We start from the raw sequence: 18,150 nt of genomic DNA, 5'->3' as shown, positions 1-18,150 counted from the left end.
CCTCTAGAGCAGTGATGTTTTGGGGCTGTCGCTGGGCAACACGGACTTTCAACTCCCTCCAAAGATTTTCTATGGGGTTGAGATCTGGAGACTGGCTAGGCCACTCCAGGACCTTGAAATGCTTCTTACGAAGCCACTCCTTCGTTGCCCGGGCGGTGTGTTTGGGATCATTGTATTTTGGTTTCATCTGACCATATGACATTCTCCCAATCCTCTTCTGGATCATCTAAATGCTCTCTAGCAAACTTCAGACGGGCCTGGACATGTACTGGCTTAAGCAGGGGGACACGTCTGGCACTGCAGGATTTGAGTCCCTGGCGGCGTANGTTTTCTGTAAGTCTTCACAAGGTTTTCACACACTGTTGCTGGTATTTTGGCCGATTCCTCCATGCAGATAGTTTGCTAGAGAGCATTTAGATGATCCAGATCTGCATGGAGGAATCGGCCAAAATACCAGCAACAGTGTGTGAAAACCTTGTGAAGACTTACAGAAAACGTTTGACCTCTGTCATTGTCAACAAAGGGTATATAACAAAGTATTGAGATGAACTTTTGTTATTGACCAAATACTTATTTTCCACCATAATTTACAAATAAATTCTTTAAAAATCAATGTGATTTTCTGGATTTTTTTTTTTTTTCTCATTTTGTCTCTCATAGTTGAGGTATACCTAGGATGAAAATTACAGGCATCTATCATCTTTTTAAGTGGGAGAACTTGCACAATTGGTGGCTGACTAAATACTATAACTAACTATAATAATTGCCCCACTGTATGTATACCTCCAAAATAGCAATGCAGGTGTATATACTTCAGTGTATAAAAGAAGATATTTCCTTTGGAGTTCCCCATGTTACTACTGTGTAAGACTTTAGATGGTAGTTGTAGTAAACTTCAGCTGTCTCAGATTTTCTTTTAAATAGAGTATCAGTTTGTTGGGTGATTTGCAGTCTTAAAGGTCAGAGAAAGTATTTGAGAACAGAGTTTTAAAATCCATCATCAGACTCTTCATCCCAGCTGCACTTTTCTTGGGTGGTCTTGGTGAAATCCATTTCGAGGTCGTAAACAAAGTCTGGATCGTCCTTGTTTTTCCGGTTCTTCTCGAACAGTTCGTCCATTTTGCCCTTCTTGCGAGCCAGCTTATCGTCATCCAGTTGGTTCAGGTCTTCATCGGGGTCCAGTCGGAACGAGGCCAGGCTGTGCTCCAAGCTGAGGCCTTGCATGTGATCTCGCAGGATGATGTGAAGCTTCTCCAGCTGGCTCTGGGATACATCCTCCAGGTAGTCTCTGTGCCGAGGGTGGTTTTTCAGACCCTCTGCAGCCATGCTATAATCTGGAGGTTACAGAGGGCATCAAGGATTGAAACTGCTGGAAGTAACAAGGTCAACCTGTTAAGGAGCCCTATTGACTGTTAAACCACATTTTGTGTGCAATATGTATCCTGTTGCCTTTGTGTATCCACCAGGGACAGTGCAACAGATGCAACATTCCTGTCAGGAAATGTGCTATTCATCTTTGTAGCATTATGTAAACTAAAATACTTAGAATTGGATAAAGGGCCATAAACAAGACACGGCCTCAGGAAGAGTTCAAAATAAGGCACCCTCCTTAAGCTCTTATCCTTGAAGTTGACATATTAGTTTGGTGGTGCATATTCCTATCGAAATGCAGTTGTTCGAGGTACCTCTAAATAATTTCAAAAAAGCAGACTACATCTGTAGCCTCGATGGCCACTGAGGGACCTGAGTTGAGAGGCAGTTGTCTAATGTCGACAGCAAATTCTCTATAGTGAAGAAAAGTTAAAACAATCTGTCACTGGGCCCTGATTTGTTCAGCTATGGTCATTTATACCTCGATTGTGATATGTTAAGGCTTATAAGGGACTGTGAGATCTCTGTGGTTATAAATAAATAGTAGCTAACGTGTCGCAAAAAACTGTAATGCCTTACCGGAATATTTTGAGAAGTTGCGCACAGGTATTATTCTTTTTCGCACATCTTTAGTTTCCTTGTGTTGATAAATTAAAACTATGGAGGGAGGACTGAACTGCACTCCACATCGCTTTGCCTCGAAACTCATTTTCAGGTAGTTACTGCAGCGGTATACATTCAATTTAAGTCTAGTGGTAAAAGACTAACATATTTTAAACGTTATACATTTTAAATTGTACGCATCTGAACAACGAGCATCATACAGCTCTAACGCGTTATGGTTGCTAGGGTGCCCAATGGTAGTTAGACTTGAACCTATCTGTCTTGGCTGCAGCCTGTCTAAATTGAAATATAATACCCAAATTCTTATTATTTTAATCAGCATCAAGTTTATGATTGATATGTTATCGACACCATACCCCTTTTGATACTTGATTATTTACTCAGAGTTTTCTCAGATTGACCGTTTTGTTTTTCTTTCTAGTCATGCGCTATCTTAGCGTCCCTTTAACTAAAGAAGGGTCCTTCAACATTCTTTTCCGTAAACAATTTGAAAGAAATGCTGGGCATTTTTGGTATTTTAGTTGTAGCCAGTTCAACAGAACGCAGGCTGTAAACTAATTATTGTAGTTTACCATTATTATTTTTGGATGTATTTTGTACTTGTGTCTGTTTTGGCTTGTTTAGCGTCATGTCATTGTTTTATCGAAAGGGGTAAGGTATATTGATCTATGTGTAGACATTATAGCTTTACCGGATTAACACTGATACGTTTTGTAACCAAAGCATTGAAAGTAAAGTGTCTGGCAGGATAGGCAACTGACAGCCAATCAGGTGGAAACATTTTAAAATGTTTGCTCTTTTATTGATTTCGAGTAATTGCTATAAAGTTTGAAATGAAAAATGATTTCCCTGTCCCTTTGTGTATAACTGTAAATCCACTTGTATGGCATCTTCATCTATCACAAGGCTTTAACTGAACTAACAAATAATGCCAGACATACATTTATGACTATTGTTGTTGTTGTAATACTAATAATAAGTCTGCTCTGTCAGGTCTTGACTAATAAAACCTACATATTTTTATAGATGAGAAGAATGAGAACCACTGTGGTCTTCTACAGCACTGGATTGAATCCTCACTGGTTTCAATGGAGATAATCAAAAGGGGTTTTCACAGGTATTGGCAAATAGGAAATTCTAATCATATTAAACACTCATTGTAAAAGTAATAAGTAAGTGATTTCTGATGTGTTTTAGGGAGGTTGAAATCACTGTTGAGCTCAGCCCTGATGTGCACAGTGCGGTCAGAGTTTTGCTGCTTCATAGATGGCCTAGAGGTGTTTATGTTGATCCGTACCAACTTGCATCCCTCAGCGATCTTAGTGATTGGAAGGTAAATTTGAGATGGGCTTGACTCACCTTTATTTATGTATTAACAAAGCACATTTGGGAAAATCATAATACAATCCATGTTCATGTACAAATTGTATTTTTGTATTAATGTGATTATGTATGCATTCACCTCTATTAGATAATACTAGATTCAACCATTGACCTAGAGGGGCCTGCTCACAAGACTACGGGATTTGTCACCTTTGTTTATCCCACCCCTGATGGAACAACTCCTACACTGTTAAAAGTAACGATTCCCATACACGGCCGTTACCACGAGCCTTCTTTTGTTGGCGAAACGTTTACGTCAGTTGAAATAGAACCTCCAGAGCTACTGCTGTGGACTGAAAAATGTGAGTCAATGAAGTTAACTTGTTTTTGTTTTTTTTTATCTTTCAAATTGTATCAGTGTCCTTTGCTGTGAAGCGCTTCGAGATTTGTCTTGGCAGATGAGAAGCGCTATATAAATTAAATGTATTATTATTATTTGGTATTCATGCACATCCCTCATCTCAGAAACTATATAAACAATATTTTAAGATATATTTTAAGGTGAGGTTTAGTGTATGTACCAATAATGGACTATTAAAGGACCTTCCTATTCTCTATTTTCCTATCAGAAACATGGGATGAAAAATACAGTTGATAGAGACAGGAAACTAAGTGTGTTTTTTTTGTCTTAATCTTTAAATTGTTCTCACTTAAAGGTGTGCCGCTTAACAATGTAGAGCCTCATGATGTCATGGAAGCCCCCTGTACTCACCACAATTCAAGCTCATGTCAATGGGTTAAACAACAGCATCAGCAAAAGGTATCATTATGTAAATCTCTCCCAAATATTAAGTGTAAAAAAGTCTATTTTATTTCTAACCTTTATTTTATACTTATTGTCTATTGCTGCTTTCCTTTTCATTTAATATATTGTGTCCTTTAGGAGCAAGGCCCTGTGAGTGTCCAGTTTCCAGTTGGTGACGGGTCTTTGTGCGGGCCTGTGTGTGGTGGAACTCTTCTAGTCACAATGCTCTGCTGTGTGGCACTGTCCAAACACATGTGGGAACATCGCATCATTTAAACACTGATGGTCAACATATCTTGTGTTGAATAACTCATAATACTATAATTATGCAGTTTTATCTGATACCAGGATCATGGTACATGGTATGGCCACAAATCCTGTTGCTGTCTTTATCCCAAGCAAGGGTGTAACTTGTTAGAAAAAGTGTTTACTTTTACAAAATTGGTCTTTTCAAAAAGTGGTGGGGACATGTACCCAGCGTCCCCAGAACAAATGGAGCTTATGATCCCAAGAGCAAAATAACACTATTTTAAAATCTGAATAATAAAAACAAAGTATCTTCTCTCCGTCTATTTTGTTTACTCTTTTGTGATTTTCATCTTAAACTAAAGATAATTATCATAGTGTGTTGACAATGAAGTTATAAAATGGCAGATGGAAAGTATGATTGCAGGATTATAAAGCTAATGGAGACATGACTATCGATAAGGTAGTTAGAAATAATTGTTTCATATGCAGCCCTATAATACTTCATATAAGGGTTTGATCTTGACATGATTTCGATAATACAGTTTAAATCACAGCATTTTGCTTTGTGATGTCAATGGCGTGCAATAGCCATACCATATGTATGGAGGGCATATATCACATGTTGACTGCTTAATGTCAATTTGCATACGGTCATAGCATTGTCATGATTTAGAGATTAATGAATTCAAATATAGCTTGCAGGAATTGCTCAAAGGCTTAGGGCCTAGTTGTTATATCTTTAACCTCAACCTTGATTGAATATATCAATCAGCCTTCTTTTCACATATTGTAAATGTTGAACTACATTACCTAAAATGCCTTGCGGCCTAAATCAACCTCTAACTTCAAGTGTTTTAATCTGTTTTAATGTGTTACTCGCTTTTAGTATTTCCAATGGTCAAACACGTGTAATTAAAGCTCTGAGTGTTAGCAGTAATGTTTGGAGACACTCCACACACCATTCATGTGAAACATTTATTGAATAGACTGGGGCTGGGTCGGTAGTTCCGTTTCCCCTTCGCCATTGCGGATTTATCCAAGGACCGAAAAGATAGAAGAAAATGTGCTTTGTAAATAGTTGTAGCAACATTTACTGACATATCTGTATGCGTGTCATACCACCAAGGGCCCATGTCACAAAGGAAGTTCTTTATAACGGATTTATAAACGTTTTCCAATCGGATCGAGCGGCAGTCAAATTATATTCAAGTTATTCTGGTGTGGATTATCGGGTGAGTTAGCCTGCAAATAAACCACATTTGTACCAGATAATGTGTAGCATATATAGTGTTGTTTTAACTATATATTGTCAGTTTTAATGTGTCAGGAGTAAACCCATAAGTGTGGTTGTCAGGCTTGTAACCATTAGCCAAAACGCTGATCTCGTAGGATTGTAAGCACAAAGCTTTTTATGCTAAGGTTAGCTTCTAGCTACTAGGCTAGCACACTTGTTGGCCAAGTAGTTAATGCTAACGTTAGCTTGCTAGCCGCCCCAGTTATTACTAATTTGAAGGGCAGGAATACCGTTATATGTGGGAATTGGTCTGAACATCGATATGCTGACATTTCTTATCATTTGACAAAAAGCACTCATGTTTACGCGTTTGATTTCTGTGTGAAACGAACAGTGAGAAGGGCAAAGGGCATTATTCTTGTATCCTCATCTATTCTTCTGTAGCCACTAGGACACAACAGAGAAAACACTTGGATAAAAATGCTCTCTCCTTCTGAAACTAATAGTATAGTAGTTGTTTAGATATTAATAAGTTAGGACAAAAAAGCTGTGGATCTGTTTTAGTTTAGCTAACAGTCGGCTTTCAGATAACTTCAAACCCCTCATCCCGATTAACCTTATTTGAAAGACAGACCAAACTATTGTTTTGATTTAAAAATCGTTTCTGGTATGCTTTCTCTTATGAGTTTTTATCTAAATACTTTAAGAAGGGACTAACTAAAGATGTCAGATACATGTGGTAAAAAATGTGTCTCTTTAATGTAGTGGATTAGAAAGTGACAGAAAATGGAAATACCCGAGTAAAGTACTTCAAATGGTTACTGAAGGACGATACTTTAATAAATGTACTTAGTTACATTTCACCCCTGCTAAAATAATGATAGGAGACTGAGCATTCCAGACAGTGTGTATGGTTTCTCTTTGCGTAGTATTTTCTGTCTCATTAGTGTGTCATGTCAAATAGTCTGGTGTTTCCCCCCACTCCTATATACTATTCAGCTTATATTAGTGTGGTTATTTGATAATAAGTCACCACATACTGCTATATTTGTTATTTTACATAGTCTACTTCACTTCTTTTGTCCCCTTTCACATTTGTTCTTGTGATTGTGCTCTGGGTCACTGCTGCTATTAGAACTTTAATAAGATATTGGTCCTGATGTTGGATGGGTTAAAGATCTTTCTGTGTTAGGTAACCTAAATGTAAAAAAAAATATGACTTCCATTGCATAGTTCATATCCTAATATTACTTTTAACTCATCCCAATATTGCTAGTTTCCTGACATTCCCAAAAAACATGTGTGGGATCCACAAGTTTCTCTCAACACAGTATGTAGCAGGATTGTTGTTTAGATGAAATCATCATACTTTTAGTCTAGTAGTACTCAATAATCTGGTTAAAACTGAATTATTTCAATGTTATGTATTTAGAGTTTGCTTGTTGTACCCTTGCGAAAAGTTGTACCCTTAAAAATGGCCTTTTTGCTGCAATTATTACCCCTTTATACTTATAGCATGTTTATGGTCTGATGAATGTCTGATTTTGTTCCAGGTACCCTTGGATGCTTCCTCTCAATTCGCTGTCATTTTCAGCCCCTACTTCTGTAGTGCATGACCACACCAGAGCCTCATGCTGATGTGAGCGTCTGTAATTTGCCATCCTTACCTGCCGTGCTCTCCTGCCTTCGTAGCCCTGTGAGGCTCACAACAACCTTTAGTGATGTGTGATAACGGAGACGCTGAGGATAAACCCCCTGCCCCTCCAGTCAGGATGAGCAGCACCATCTTCAGCACCGGCTCTGGAAAAGACTCCCTCTCAGCCAACCACAGCTCTAAACCTCTGCCATCTGTGCCTGAAGAGAGAAAACCTCGCAACAAGATCATCTCAATCTTCTCTGGGGCGGAAAAAGGTCAGATATTTAACGTATTTTCAAGTGCGTGATTAGTTCAGATTGTGTGTGTTGTGTGATTTCATTAAGGGTTTGGTCACTTTCAGGCGGTAGAAAGAAAGACCGAGACAAAGAGCGACCGGAGATCTCACCACCTTCAGATTTTGAACACACTATACATGTTGGGTTTGATGCTGTCACAGGGGAGTTCACTGTGAGTCTTTTGCTGTTTGTTGTTCTTACAAATATACTGGCATTTTGGCACATATTATCACCCAAAAGACACATTTACATCACAAGTCTGCACTATTTTGACACCATGTGTTCTTTTCAAAGGGTATGCCAGAGCAGTGGGCTCGACTCCTCCAGACCTCAAACATCACCAAGTCGGAGCAGAAGAAAAACCCACAGGCTGTGCTTGACGTTCTTAAGTTCTACGACTCTACAGGCAACAGTCGTCAGAAGTACCTCAGCTTCTCATCTTCTGGTAAGGCTCCAAGTTTAAGTCAGACAATACGTTTATTTAGTTACCTGCAGGACATTACGAAACGTGTGGCGTATTTCGTCAAACAGGATTCTAGGTAGAAGTTTATTATTGCCTAAGAGTTTACTCCTGAAGCAGAAGCCTTTGTCTTCAAGCTGATAACACATGTTCCTTTTTCTAAGCAAAGAGTTTGATCGATATTATTATTACTAAGGAGTGACCAGTCAGCGTAATGAGTAAAACATTCAAATGTGTAAGCCAAAGTTAGTCTTTGAAAATACTTTGTAATCTGTCACGACCATAGACTGTATAGGTCACGACTAGGGATGTCCCGATACCGATGTTTCCCGATCCGATCTTTATGCAATGCATTAATAGAAAAAAAAGCATTCAAGTTGTCCCTTAAGGTTATTTTTTTATTTAAATTGGATATTCTATCCAACATGGATATAGCTTCTTTTTTTCATAGCATCATTGGATCAGTTCAGTTGTGCAGCATTGGATCAAAACAAAATAAAGCTTATCAGTACTCGTTAGCTTACTGCTACAATTAGACACTGCGCCCTGCCCACTCTGTTGCCAGATTTGAGAGAAATAAGCAACCAGGTCTATGAAAACAAGCCCCAAAGAAGCAACACATACATGATGTTGTGTAATTTGAAACCAAAACTAAGGCCTCAGGATGACTTTAAGACTTGAACATGGTCATTTTTGTTTTGTAACATTGAATACAACATTTAAAAAAAAAGTATTTTAAAAAAAAAAAAAATCCCGATCCCCGATTTTTTTTCTCCCGATTCCGATCTTTTGAAAATTACGTGATCGGCTCCGATCCCCGATCACGTGATCGGATCGGGACATCTCTAGTCACGACTAATATTATTTCTAAATGTCCCTCTGTTTGTTTTTATTGACAGAAAAAGATGCATTCACTCCTGGGCCTCAGTCTGTAAGTATATCAAAACTATTAAAACACACATGCCTTTGTTATTTCTTTCTTTTTTTGTTTCGATTAACAACCTTTCTTCCACTTTAATCAAGCCCACCAAGAAAGGCACAGAACCCTCTTCTCCGAATATCAAAGACATTGACGACGATGACGACGATGATGAAACTCCTCCACCTGTTGTGGCACCAAGACCAGAGTACACAAAGAGTGTAAGTCCCCTGGGTTTAGTAATCCTGACTGCATATTGATCATGTTTTAATTCAAAAATCTGTATTTCATAGCTTACTTGCTAAGGCATTCTTTGTTAACCTACACATTTATTTACTGATTTGTTTGTCTTTGTTTTGTTGTTCAGGTGTATACACGCTCTGTTATTGACCCCATCCCGGCGCCCAGCACGTGTCCAGACGGAGAAACTGCCTCCAAGGCCGCAGAAAGACAGAAGGGCAAGAAGGGCAAGATGACGGATGAGGAGATCATGGACAGACTAAGTAAATTATAAATGATCATAAATCTTACGTACAAACCCTAACTGTTCAATTATTTGCATAATTTGTTGCTGTATTTCTTCCTTTACATATATTATTTTCCTTACAGGAACGATAGTCAGCATTGGAGATCCCAAGAAGAAGTACACCAGATATGAAAAAATTGGTCAGGGGTGAGTGCCACGCAACAACCAGATGTAATGTAGTTTCCAAAATAGTGTTATTAGGTGTTAACAATGTACAGTAAAAGGATGCCAGATATTACTGGGACTGAATATTTTCCCTGTTTTCATTTAATCCTCTAACTTCATTTAAAAAAACATGTTTTGAGCTAGCTTTGTGAGATACATTATTTAGCTTTATAAGTATCTGTATATGAAGCCAGTTGCCTCCAGAGAGATAATAAGTAGTGATGGCGAGATGAAGCCTTATGAAGCTTTGAAGCTTTCCAGCCAATTGGTTCACAAAAGGGTTCATCTCATGGGCTTCATTTGAACACAAAGCCCCTGTTGGTCAAAGTGTGTAAAACAGGCAGATTGGACATCTCAACAGTGTGCTCTATCTCATACCGAGTTCCCAATGAGTAAAGCCTTTTAATAACTCTAAACAATGAATCATATGTTCATGTTAACAATATTGTTTTTATTCCAGTTGATTGTGATTGAAAAGCCTAAGGAGGCTGGTAAACATTGCAAAGAGGGATTTGTATTCCTTAATAATATTCATAAACTTAACCATGTTGTAGCCTGAGAAAGGCTAAACCATATCAAAGAATACATTTATTAACTACATTATCTCATTCAGCTGTAGCTTTTATAAACAACAAAAAAGACGTATTGACGAGTCGTGAGTCATTGACACGCTGAATCCCCCTGAAAACACTGGAACATATTTATTCCTGTATTTATTCATTTATTTATTCATGTTTTTATTCCTACATTTATTTATGCTTGTATCTATTTATACTTATGACATGTTCCGACCTCTATATAAGTGAGGTTCTGAGCTCTTTTAATTCCATCGTGTCACCAGCGGGCCCGGGTACAGGAGGGGCAATATGGTTCTTATTATGTCACCATGGGCATTATGAGCGTTGTGGTTCAACAGTTCAACCGATCTGAATCGCTTCCTGAATCAGTCACGTGGTAACGAGAGGCAGCGAGGCTTCGTTTGTCATCGATGATGTCACTGGCCCAAAACGATACAAGCCTCGATACATGCTTCACAAAAAGCTTCGGGGATTACTCGACACACGCTCCGAAGCCTCGGCGCAATACGTAACATCACTAATAATAACTATCCTATAAGAATATTCTAGCAGTATTTTCATTTGGAGCTTATGATTTGTTTAACATCAGGGATTTTAAAACCTAATGGATATACAGACCAGTTTGACTCAACGGTTTGTTAAATGTTCATTGAAGTAAATGGCTTATCTCATTTGTCTCACAGAGCATCAGGAACCGTATTCACAGCCATCGACGTCGCCACAGGACAGGAGGTAAAGTGATGTTTAGATTAGGAGAAGTAAGAAAGACAGTAAAGTAGTGGACATCACAACACATTATGGAGCACCTTCCTCCATGTTTAGAAGAGGAATCAAGTTAGCACACTGACTACCTATTTAAAGTTAGCTGAAATGTGTTATCTTAAGATACCTATGAGTATGTTGAATTGAGCAAGGGTTTGCAACAGTGACTAACTCAATTCTAAACCTCTGCTCACTCTTGTGTCCTTTTTACAGGTGGCCATTAAACAGATCAACCTACAGAAGCAGCCGAAGAAGGAGCTGATCATCAATGAGATTCTAGTGATGAAGGAGTTGAAGAACCCCAACATCGTCAACTTTTTGGACAGGTAAGAATGAAAGTAGAACATCTTATCACAAGTCTAAAAAAACAAACATGGTTGGACACCAGTGTGTGACATTGTGTGTTTGTGTATGTCAGTTTCCTGATGGCGGAGGAGCTGTTTGTGGTGATGGAGTATCTGGCTGGAGGCTCACTGACAGATGTGGTGACAGAGACCTGTATGGATGAAGCCCAGATAGCCGCTGTCTGCCGAGAGGTACCCTGAACTATTAACAACCAGTGTTTTATAAAAGAGACCAAACCCAAGTCCCACTTTATAAGGTGATATCTATCTTTCATACCTTTCTGGCATTTCACTGTGGTATACAGTATAGAAAAACATCCCTTTTTTAGGCTAGTACCCCTGTTAGTCCTGTTATATTTTTCTTAGAAAAACAGTGGTGAGAAACACGAGTAACAAATGCTAGGCGCTGCATTTTTCATCAACAAACTGGTGTGTCAACAGCAAGCCAAATTACTCAGAGCACTCAAGGCCAAATTGCTTCATAAGTTACAATATGACTGGTTGCTGACAAAGCAATGTAGCGAATCTGGTGCAGTGCTCGCTCCATAAAACAAACGGGGTTAGAGTTATAACTGAAATTAGTCTAATTCAGCTGAAAACACTTGATTTGTAAATACCTTGTTAAAACCTTGATGCTGTACAAGCCTAAACATTATGTGTGAGTCGGAAGCAAAACAAAAAACTTGACTCTTAACAATTTTTCACTCTCTGTCTCTCATTTGTTTTCATACCTGCAGTGTTTACAAGCATTGGAATTCCTGCACGCGAACCAGGTCATTCACAGGGACATCAAAAGTGACAACGTGTTACTTGGAATGGACGGCTCTGTCAAATTGAGTAAGTCCTATACTAATACTTCTCTGTTGCTTCACTGTAACTCTCATTAACTGTATTTACTCTTCTCCTCGACAGCCGACTTTGGCTTCTGTGCCCAGATCACTCCGGAGCAGAGCAAACGCAGCACCATGGTAGGCACGCCTTACTGGATGGCTCCGGAGGTGGTGACCAGAAAGGCTTATGGGCCTAAAGTAGACATTTGGTCTCTGGGTATTATGGCCATTGAGATGGTTGAAGGAGAGCCTCCCTACCTGAACGAGAACCCACTACGAGTGAGTGTGAACCTTTTCAACCCTCCCGGTTATTCATCTGTTTTTAGGTTCATTTCCAACACTTTGACCTTAAACTCTCATAATTGTCTCATCTGTGCTTGGAGTAAATGTCTTAGTCATTTTGACCCGGAACACACTGCTCTCTTCATATCCTCGCTCAATTATTGATTTCTGTAGACCAGTTATTAGATGTCACATACAGTTTGTTTGGGTTTATTTTACTCTGCTGCCATTAAGTGCTTTAGAAAAGTTAAGCGGTTTGTGCTGACTGTGAATGCTGGGCTGGAAAAAGCAGTGTAACTATGTGAGAGAGCTGGTGTACATTATTATGTTTGGGTGTGGCAGCAATGTCTTCAGGGTGTCAGATCCGGACACTATTTTTGTGCTCAGCTCTAAGCATGGGAAAACAAAGATGCAGAGTCTTGGTATAAGGTTAAGACAGTTTAGATTTTTCAGGAAATATAATATCAGTGTACATCAGACAAAAATATGTGGAGTCAAACTGTCCTCCTTAATTTTATAACACTAATAAAAAACAGATCAGGCTTTGTAAATGTTCTCGCTTTCGGATTGAATAGTTTTCTTTTCCCCTTTGGCAGGCATTATACCTGATTGCCACAAACGGCACACCCGAGCTTCAGAATCCAGAGAAGCTGTCTCCGATCTTCCGAGACTTCCTCAACCGTTGCTTGGAAATGGATGTAGAGAAAAGATACGGAGGCAAAGAGCTGCTGCAGGTTAGAAACTCTACTTCTCCTTGGATATTTTCATTGAACCTGTCTTGTGTTTTAATTGAATTATTCAACGGTTTATCTCTTTTTCCCCTCCTTCAATTTCTCTTTGTTGATCTGGTGTGCAGCATCCGTTCCTGAAGCTAGCAAAGCCTCTCTCCAGTCTCACACCTCTCATCCTGGCATCCAAGGAGGCCATGAAGGGCAACCGTTAGCTAATGAAGCAAGCTATCCTGCCTTCCCATGCTGTGCACGGATATGTGCCAACCATTTAGATTTTGTGCCAGACAATAGGCTAAGAGTGACTTTACACTCTTGATGCACCAGCCTTATAAGCCCTGACAAACCTCACTGTGAAGAAGACCAAAAATATAGAGCATAACTCCACCGCTGTCCATATGAACTCTATTCTCACTCAGATGTCAGAAGACCAGTCAAACTAAAGTGCTTAGTTTCAGAGTCCGGCGTAGTTATTTTGTACAACCAATCTCCTGGTGACAAGTTAGCGCTAGGCTTGTATTTAACTTGGAATGAAGAAGATGCCTAGTTCTTTTTTTAGTTTTTTTTAATCAACTGCCTTAAACAAATGCAAAATGTTGCCTAATGTATTGTTGATTGTGTCAATGTTTCTCTTCCCATGATTTGTACTTCCTTTGTAATTTACCTTTTCAGCTTGTCAGTGTCTTAGTTATTTTGATACTTGAATTTCATATTTGACCCCCTTCTTGTTATATAGTTGGTCTCATTCAATGAACACTCTTGCTATTTCCACATTGAATCGTGTTTTTGGGACATTTTCTAGTACCGGTTTTATAGGAAACATTTCAGTGCAGTAGTGTCGTCATCATGAACATGTGCTGTGAGTGTGTCGTTTTTCGATTGCCACACGTGACAGACCTACTGTACCAGTTCTTCCTCTGTATCATTAGTCTCCTGATACCAGAGGTGCACCTTACAGGCAAATTAAAATGTTAGATTGACAGTGTTTATACTTTCTTTATTGTTGTTATTAAAAATTAGTATTGTATGTTGAACTCTGTCCTCTCTGTGTTTTTCTGGACTAAACAAATGCTCTTTTCCCATGTATATAATGTGTACCTAAAGTTAGTTTGAAAAGTGTCAATATCATAGTGGTTAGCTGTAGAAGGCTAGTAAAGACAATTTGTAGACTGTTTATTTTTTGTTTTCTGGATGACTAACAACCTTGCAGCGCACACAAATAAATGCAACTGTTTGTGCTTTTGTGATTTGAGACTGAAAGTGATTGTTGTGCAGTATTACTTTAATTGATTTAATTAAACAAATAGAACACTAGATAAATGTATATAATGTTATGCATTCTTTGCTGTATCTAGGAAGTAGAACGAATTAAGAACTTTTGTTTTAATTGATAGCTTTATGCCTATAAAACATGATTATTTACAGACTGCGATGATACGACTTTAGGAACTTTTTTTCGTAGGTGTGAGCTTTGTCGATGCTTTTATTTTGGAGGTTTTTCCCGGAAGTGTATCAGTTTGACTTCAGGCCGATGTAACTCAGTGTAGCAGCTATAACGACTAACTACTACAGTTTCTTTCTAATATTTTCTGTGTAATGGCACTACAACTGAAAGACAAAGATGCTTACCAAAGAATGAACTATCTTTACCAGGTAGGAAATACATAATAAAGCAAAAGTTAATGGCTGTCGTGAGGCCAATGACAGTAGCCTCCTCACGTGGCTAACATGTTAGCTTATTTGCTAAGCAAGCGTGTAATGATTTTCTTCCACCGGTTTTATCTCTATACAGGCTGCACATTGTGTTTTAACACAAAACCCCGAAAATGTCGAGCTGGCTCGTTTCTACTGCTTCACACAGAAGACAATTGCAAGGCGTTTAGTTCTCAGACAGTAAGTTTTGCTCAATATTATCTAGTGTCACTCTCTTGCCTAGATTGATTTTATTTTGAAAGGTAATGACAGTAAGGCGCTGCCACTTCAGAGCATAGATTTACAAGAAGATGTAGAAATCCTCAAGATACAACAACCACAAAACACAAAATTGCACCAACAATAGTTTCACAAATGTGTACAAGTCAGCTTTATAATAATGCCCTCTCTTTATTTGGCCTATATTAATCATGTCCATTAGTGTTCTCTTCAGAGAAACACTAGTAGGCCTGGAATACTTTCAAAGTAATTGTCCCTCTAAGTCATATTTATTATTCCAAAAGTGATTCCAGAAAGGCAGAAACCAAATCTGACACATTTTTAAGATTTTATATTTTATTGCAGAGATCCATCAGTGAAGAGAACATTATGCAAGAAGTGCTGCTCACTGCTAATCCCTGGAGTCACTGCTACAACAAGACAAAGAAGTGAGTCTGTTCATTATTTATAGTGAAAGTCCATGTTTACCATGTTAACTTACATTGCTTACCAATGGTTATCAAATTGAAGATTTTTTTCCAAACAGTGAATGTATTAGTTAAAAATGTGTATGTGTTTGAAAATGTATGAACCCATTATAGACATGAACCTTTTGTTGATTTTGTGTCATTAGGAAAAAACAGCAAAACCCGGTTTACTGTTTTGCATTGCCTCAGCTGTGGGCAGAGCAAGACTTTACTGAATGATCCCAATCACTGTTTATGGGTGGACCGTCCTGAGGCTCTAATGGAGCAACAAAAGCAGCCAGGTGATGAGCCTCAACTCGACATTTTACATCAGCCTAACAGAAAATGGTTTCCATTGAAATACTGTGTTTACCAAACTCACGCTAATCACTTAACTACAAAACAGTTATTTTCTAATATGTTTCAACTCCCATTGAGGAAATAATGATTTAATCATGTTAACAATTGGTACTGACCATTATTTATTCTTTCTCACTCACAGATCAAGGCCCTTCCAATAAAAAACAGACGAAAGGCAAAAAACCTGATGGGCCTGTGTCTTCTAAACCCAGCGCTGCCAAGAGCGATGCAAAGAGTACTACCAGCACGTGACAGCGTCTTAAGATACGAAAGACCTGATATTACTTGCCTTTAAAAAAAAAAGATGTGTCCCCAGACTTCTAGTTATTTTAAGGATTTAGTTCCTTTTGGCCTCTGAGATCATTTTCTGCAGTGTTTTTGTCACCGAACGATTTTTGAAGCTACAAGATGGCCACCATGTCGGATACACTTTAAGAAGGAAGTGTGTATTTTTTTTTCAAATGTAAAACCTCATATGTGGTAATAATTGTATTAAAAACTGCAAACAAGAATGGAAGAAATGAATTTATTGGTCATTATTATATTCTATACATAATATTTTACATTTTCTGTACAGTAAAATATCTTGTCCATTAACCATTTGTTTTCAGAAAATGTCCTTAAAGGTTGATTGAAGGGAAAAAATAAAGGGTAGTTTCTTTCACTGTTTCTTCTTTTCTGCTTTGTCCCCCTTTGGTACTCGTGTCTTCTGACGTGTCTTCTGAGAATATAGTAGGTTCTTGGAAAAGATCCTTGGAATATGACCCATGTACAAGAACAGAGCCAGAATCATGCCTGGAAAACAGATACAGTGTGTGAACAGCATGTTTACTTTAAAAGAGCTCCACATGTTTTTCTTTTTAATCTAATATACCTGTGAGAGAGCCCAGCCAATAGACCACTGCATAGTCAATGAAGGTAAATCCAGGACAGTGGAAGGTGAGGCCATAGGACAAGGAGGGACTCATGTAGGCTGAGGTGTAGCCTCGGGCTGCAAAAAAGAACAGACAAATAAAGTTAATGTTATTTATTAAACTAACTAAAGCATAATGCCTGAAGGAAAGTGGAAGCCAAAACATAACTCTTATAAACTACCACTGGAAGCAAAGAAACAGCTGCTTGAATCATGACTAATATCAAGATGAGGTACAATTCAAGTCTTAAACTAGAGTAGTGAATAAGCTGTATGTAAGTGTAACAATCCTAACCATTGTATAGCTATTTTTAGCCAAATGTATAAAGATGCATCACGAACAATATAATTATTGACTAGAGGAGACATTTTAGTCAGGCTATAATTAAAAGTAATTAACTTGTCTAACAAACTAAATGATCAGAAACCATGTCATCTTGGCCTGCACCCACGAAGTGTGTGACTGCTATATTCATTTTTCATTGCGTTCCTATATTTCAATGATTTTTTTTTCACTGTGGGTTTTAAATTAAAATGTTTGTTTTGTATTCAAGTAATTTTCCTCAAGCAATATTCACAAGCATAAAGGTACCTTGCATGAGTGGAGTTTTACGACTTTTTTCGGATCGATGAAGAGCCACGTTCACCTAGAACTTACCTGTATGGGACAGGAAAGTGAGGAGGACTGCGATCAGCGGCACCCGGATCAGGGCTGATCTGCGTCGCAGGTTTAGAAGGACGAGATGAAAGATGAGCGTGCAGACACACTCAGTGAAAAAACCTTGAACCAAGGAGACCAGCAGAGATGAGCTACACTCTCTAGCCATCAGGTTTTTGATCATGTGCATGTCTGTCAGCTCCAGACTCCAGTAGTAAAGAGCTACAAGAAGCGCCAGGTGGGCCCCAAGAAACTGGGCTGCAACAGCAAGGAGAGTGGGTAGGGTGGTGGCCTCCCGCTGCAGGAACTTCAGCACAACCAGGGTGGGATTCCCTGACGCACTTCCACAGATAATACCATGGGTTAACAACACCACGAACCGAACGGTTAACGTCACATCAGGACCCAAGCCTCCAGCCCACTCACCCACCTCTACAATGGTCTGCACCTCCAACAAACATGCCACCAGCATGAAAGAGGAAGCAAACTCCAACATGAAGCTTAACCTTGGCCATTTTTTAAGAAGTGTTCGGACTAAGGCCGCAAAAATGGCAGCAGACACAAAGTATCCGAGAGATGCATTCAGTCCAGACATGGCTCAGGTCATCTGTCCCCTGCTGATTCTCTTCCAAAAGGAATGAATGGGGCTTTGACACCACAGCTCTGCAGTGTGTTTGGCAACGTGGCACATGGAGGGACATGCTTCTTA

General features: G+C 38.9%; 5 protein-coding genes across 5 annotated transcripts; 3 read left to right on the top strand and 2 right to left on the bottom strand.

Annotated features, from left to right (window-relative positions):
* Positions 1-716: 716 nt before the first annotated feature.
* cep19 (centrosomal protein 19) lies at positions 717-2,182 on the bottom strand. The gene is made up of 2 exons (XM_010791144.1): positions 1,951-2,182; positions 717-1,334 (listed from the first exon to the last, which is right to left on the bottom strand). The coding sequence occupies exons 1-2, from the start codon at positions 2,078-2,080 to the stop codon at positions 988-990; spliced, it is 477 nt and encodes a 158-aa protein (XP_010789446.1). The 5' UTR covers positions 2,081-2,182; the 3' UTR covers positions 717-987.
* Positions 2,183-2,464: 282 nt separating this feature from the next.
* On the top strand, positions 2,465-4,693 carry pigx (phosphatidylinositol glycan anchor biosynthesis, class X). Its single transcript, XM_010791143.1, has 6 exons — positions 2,465-2,646; positions 3,022-3,112; positions 3,193-3,328; positions 3,467-3,680; positions 4,035-4,138; positions 4,262-4,693. The coding sequence occupies exons 1-6, from the start codon at positions 2,583-2,585 to the stop codon at positions 4,397-4,399; spliced, it is 747 nt and encodes a 248-aa protein (XP_010789445.1). The 5' UTR covers positions 2,465-2,582; the 3' UTR covers positions 4,400-4,693.
* A 665-nt stretch (positions 4,694-5,358) lies between these two features.
* Positions 5,359-14,384, top strand: pak2b (p21 protein (Cdc42/Rac)-activated kinase 2b). The gene is made up of 15 exons (XM_010791142.1): positions 5,359-5,604; positions 7,160-7,517; positions 7,604-7,710; positions 7,833-7,983; positions 8,898-8,929; positions 9,022-9,138; positions 9,285-9,420; positions 9,527-9,590; positions 10,870-10,918; positions 11,162-11,274; positions 11,367-11,484; positions 12,030-12,129; positions 12,205-12,401; positions 13,001-13,138; positions 13,261-14,384. The coding sequence occupies exons 2-15, from the start codon at positions 7,328-7,330 to the stop codon at positions 13,345-13,347; spliced, it is 1,599 nt and encodes a 532-aa protein (XP_010789444.1). The 5' UTR covers positions 5,359-5,604; positions 7,160-7,327; the 3' UTR covers positions 13,348-14,384.
* A 181-nt stretch (positions 14,385-14,565) lies between these two features.
* rpp21 (ribonuclease P subunit p21) lies at positions 14,566-16,531 on the top strand. The gene is made up of 5 exons (XM_010791139.1): positions 14,566-14,785; positions 14,925-15,025; positions 15,410-15,492; positions 15,678-15,812; positions 16,013-16,531. Exons 1-5 carry the CDS (start codon positions 14,729-14,731, stop codon positions 16,120-16,122), a joined length of 486 nt encoding a protein of 161 aa, XP_010789441.1. The 5' UTR covers positions 14,566-14,728; the 3' UTR covers positions 16,123-16,531.
* Positions 16,519-18,050, bottom strand: aqp12 (aquaporin 12). Its single transcript, XM_010791140.1, has 3 exons — positions 17,442-18,050; positions 16,745-16,861; positions 16,519-16,665 (listed from the first exon to the last, which is right to left on the bottom strand). Exons 1-3 carry the CDS (start codon positions 18,034-18,036, stop codon positions 16,532-16,534), a joined length of 846 nt encoding a protein of 281 aa, XP_010789442.1. The 5' UTR covers positions 18,037-18,050; the 3' UTR covers positions 16,519-16,531.
* Between the last annotated feature and the right edge of the window lie 100 nt (positions 18,051-18,150).

This window comes from Notothenia coriiceps, unplaced genomic scaffold (assembly GCF_000735185.1).
Source record: "Notothenia coriiceps isolate Sejong01 unplaced genomic scaffold, NC01 NC01_scaffold00035261, whole genome shotgun sequence".
NCBI lineage: Eukaryota > Metazoa > Chordata > Actinopteri > Perciformes > Nototheniidae > Notothenia > Notothenia coriiceps.
Note: the sequence above shows the minus strand (reverse complement) of the source record. Positions and strands in the feature narration are given on the sequence as shown.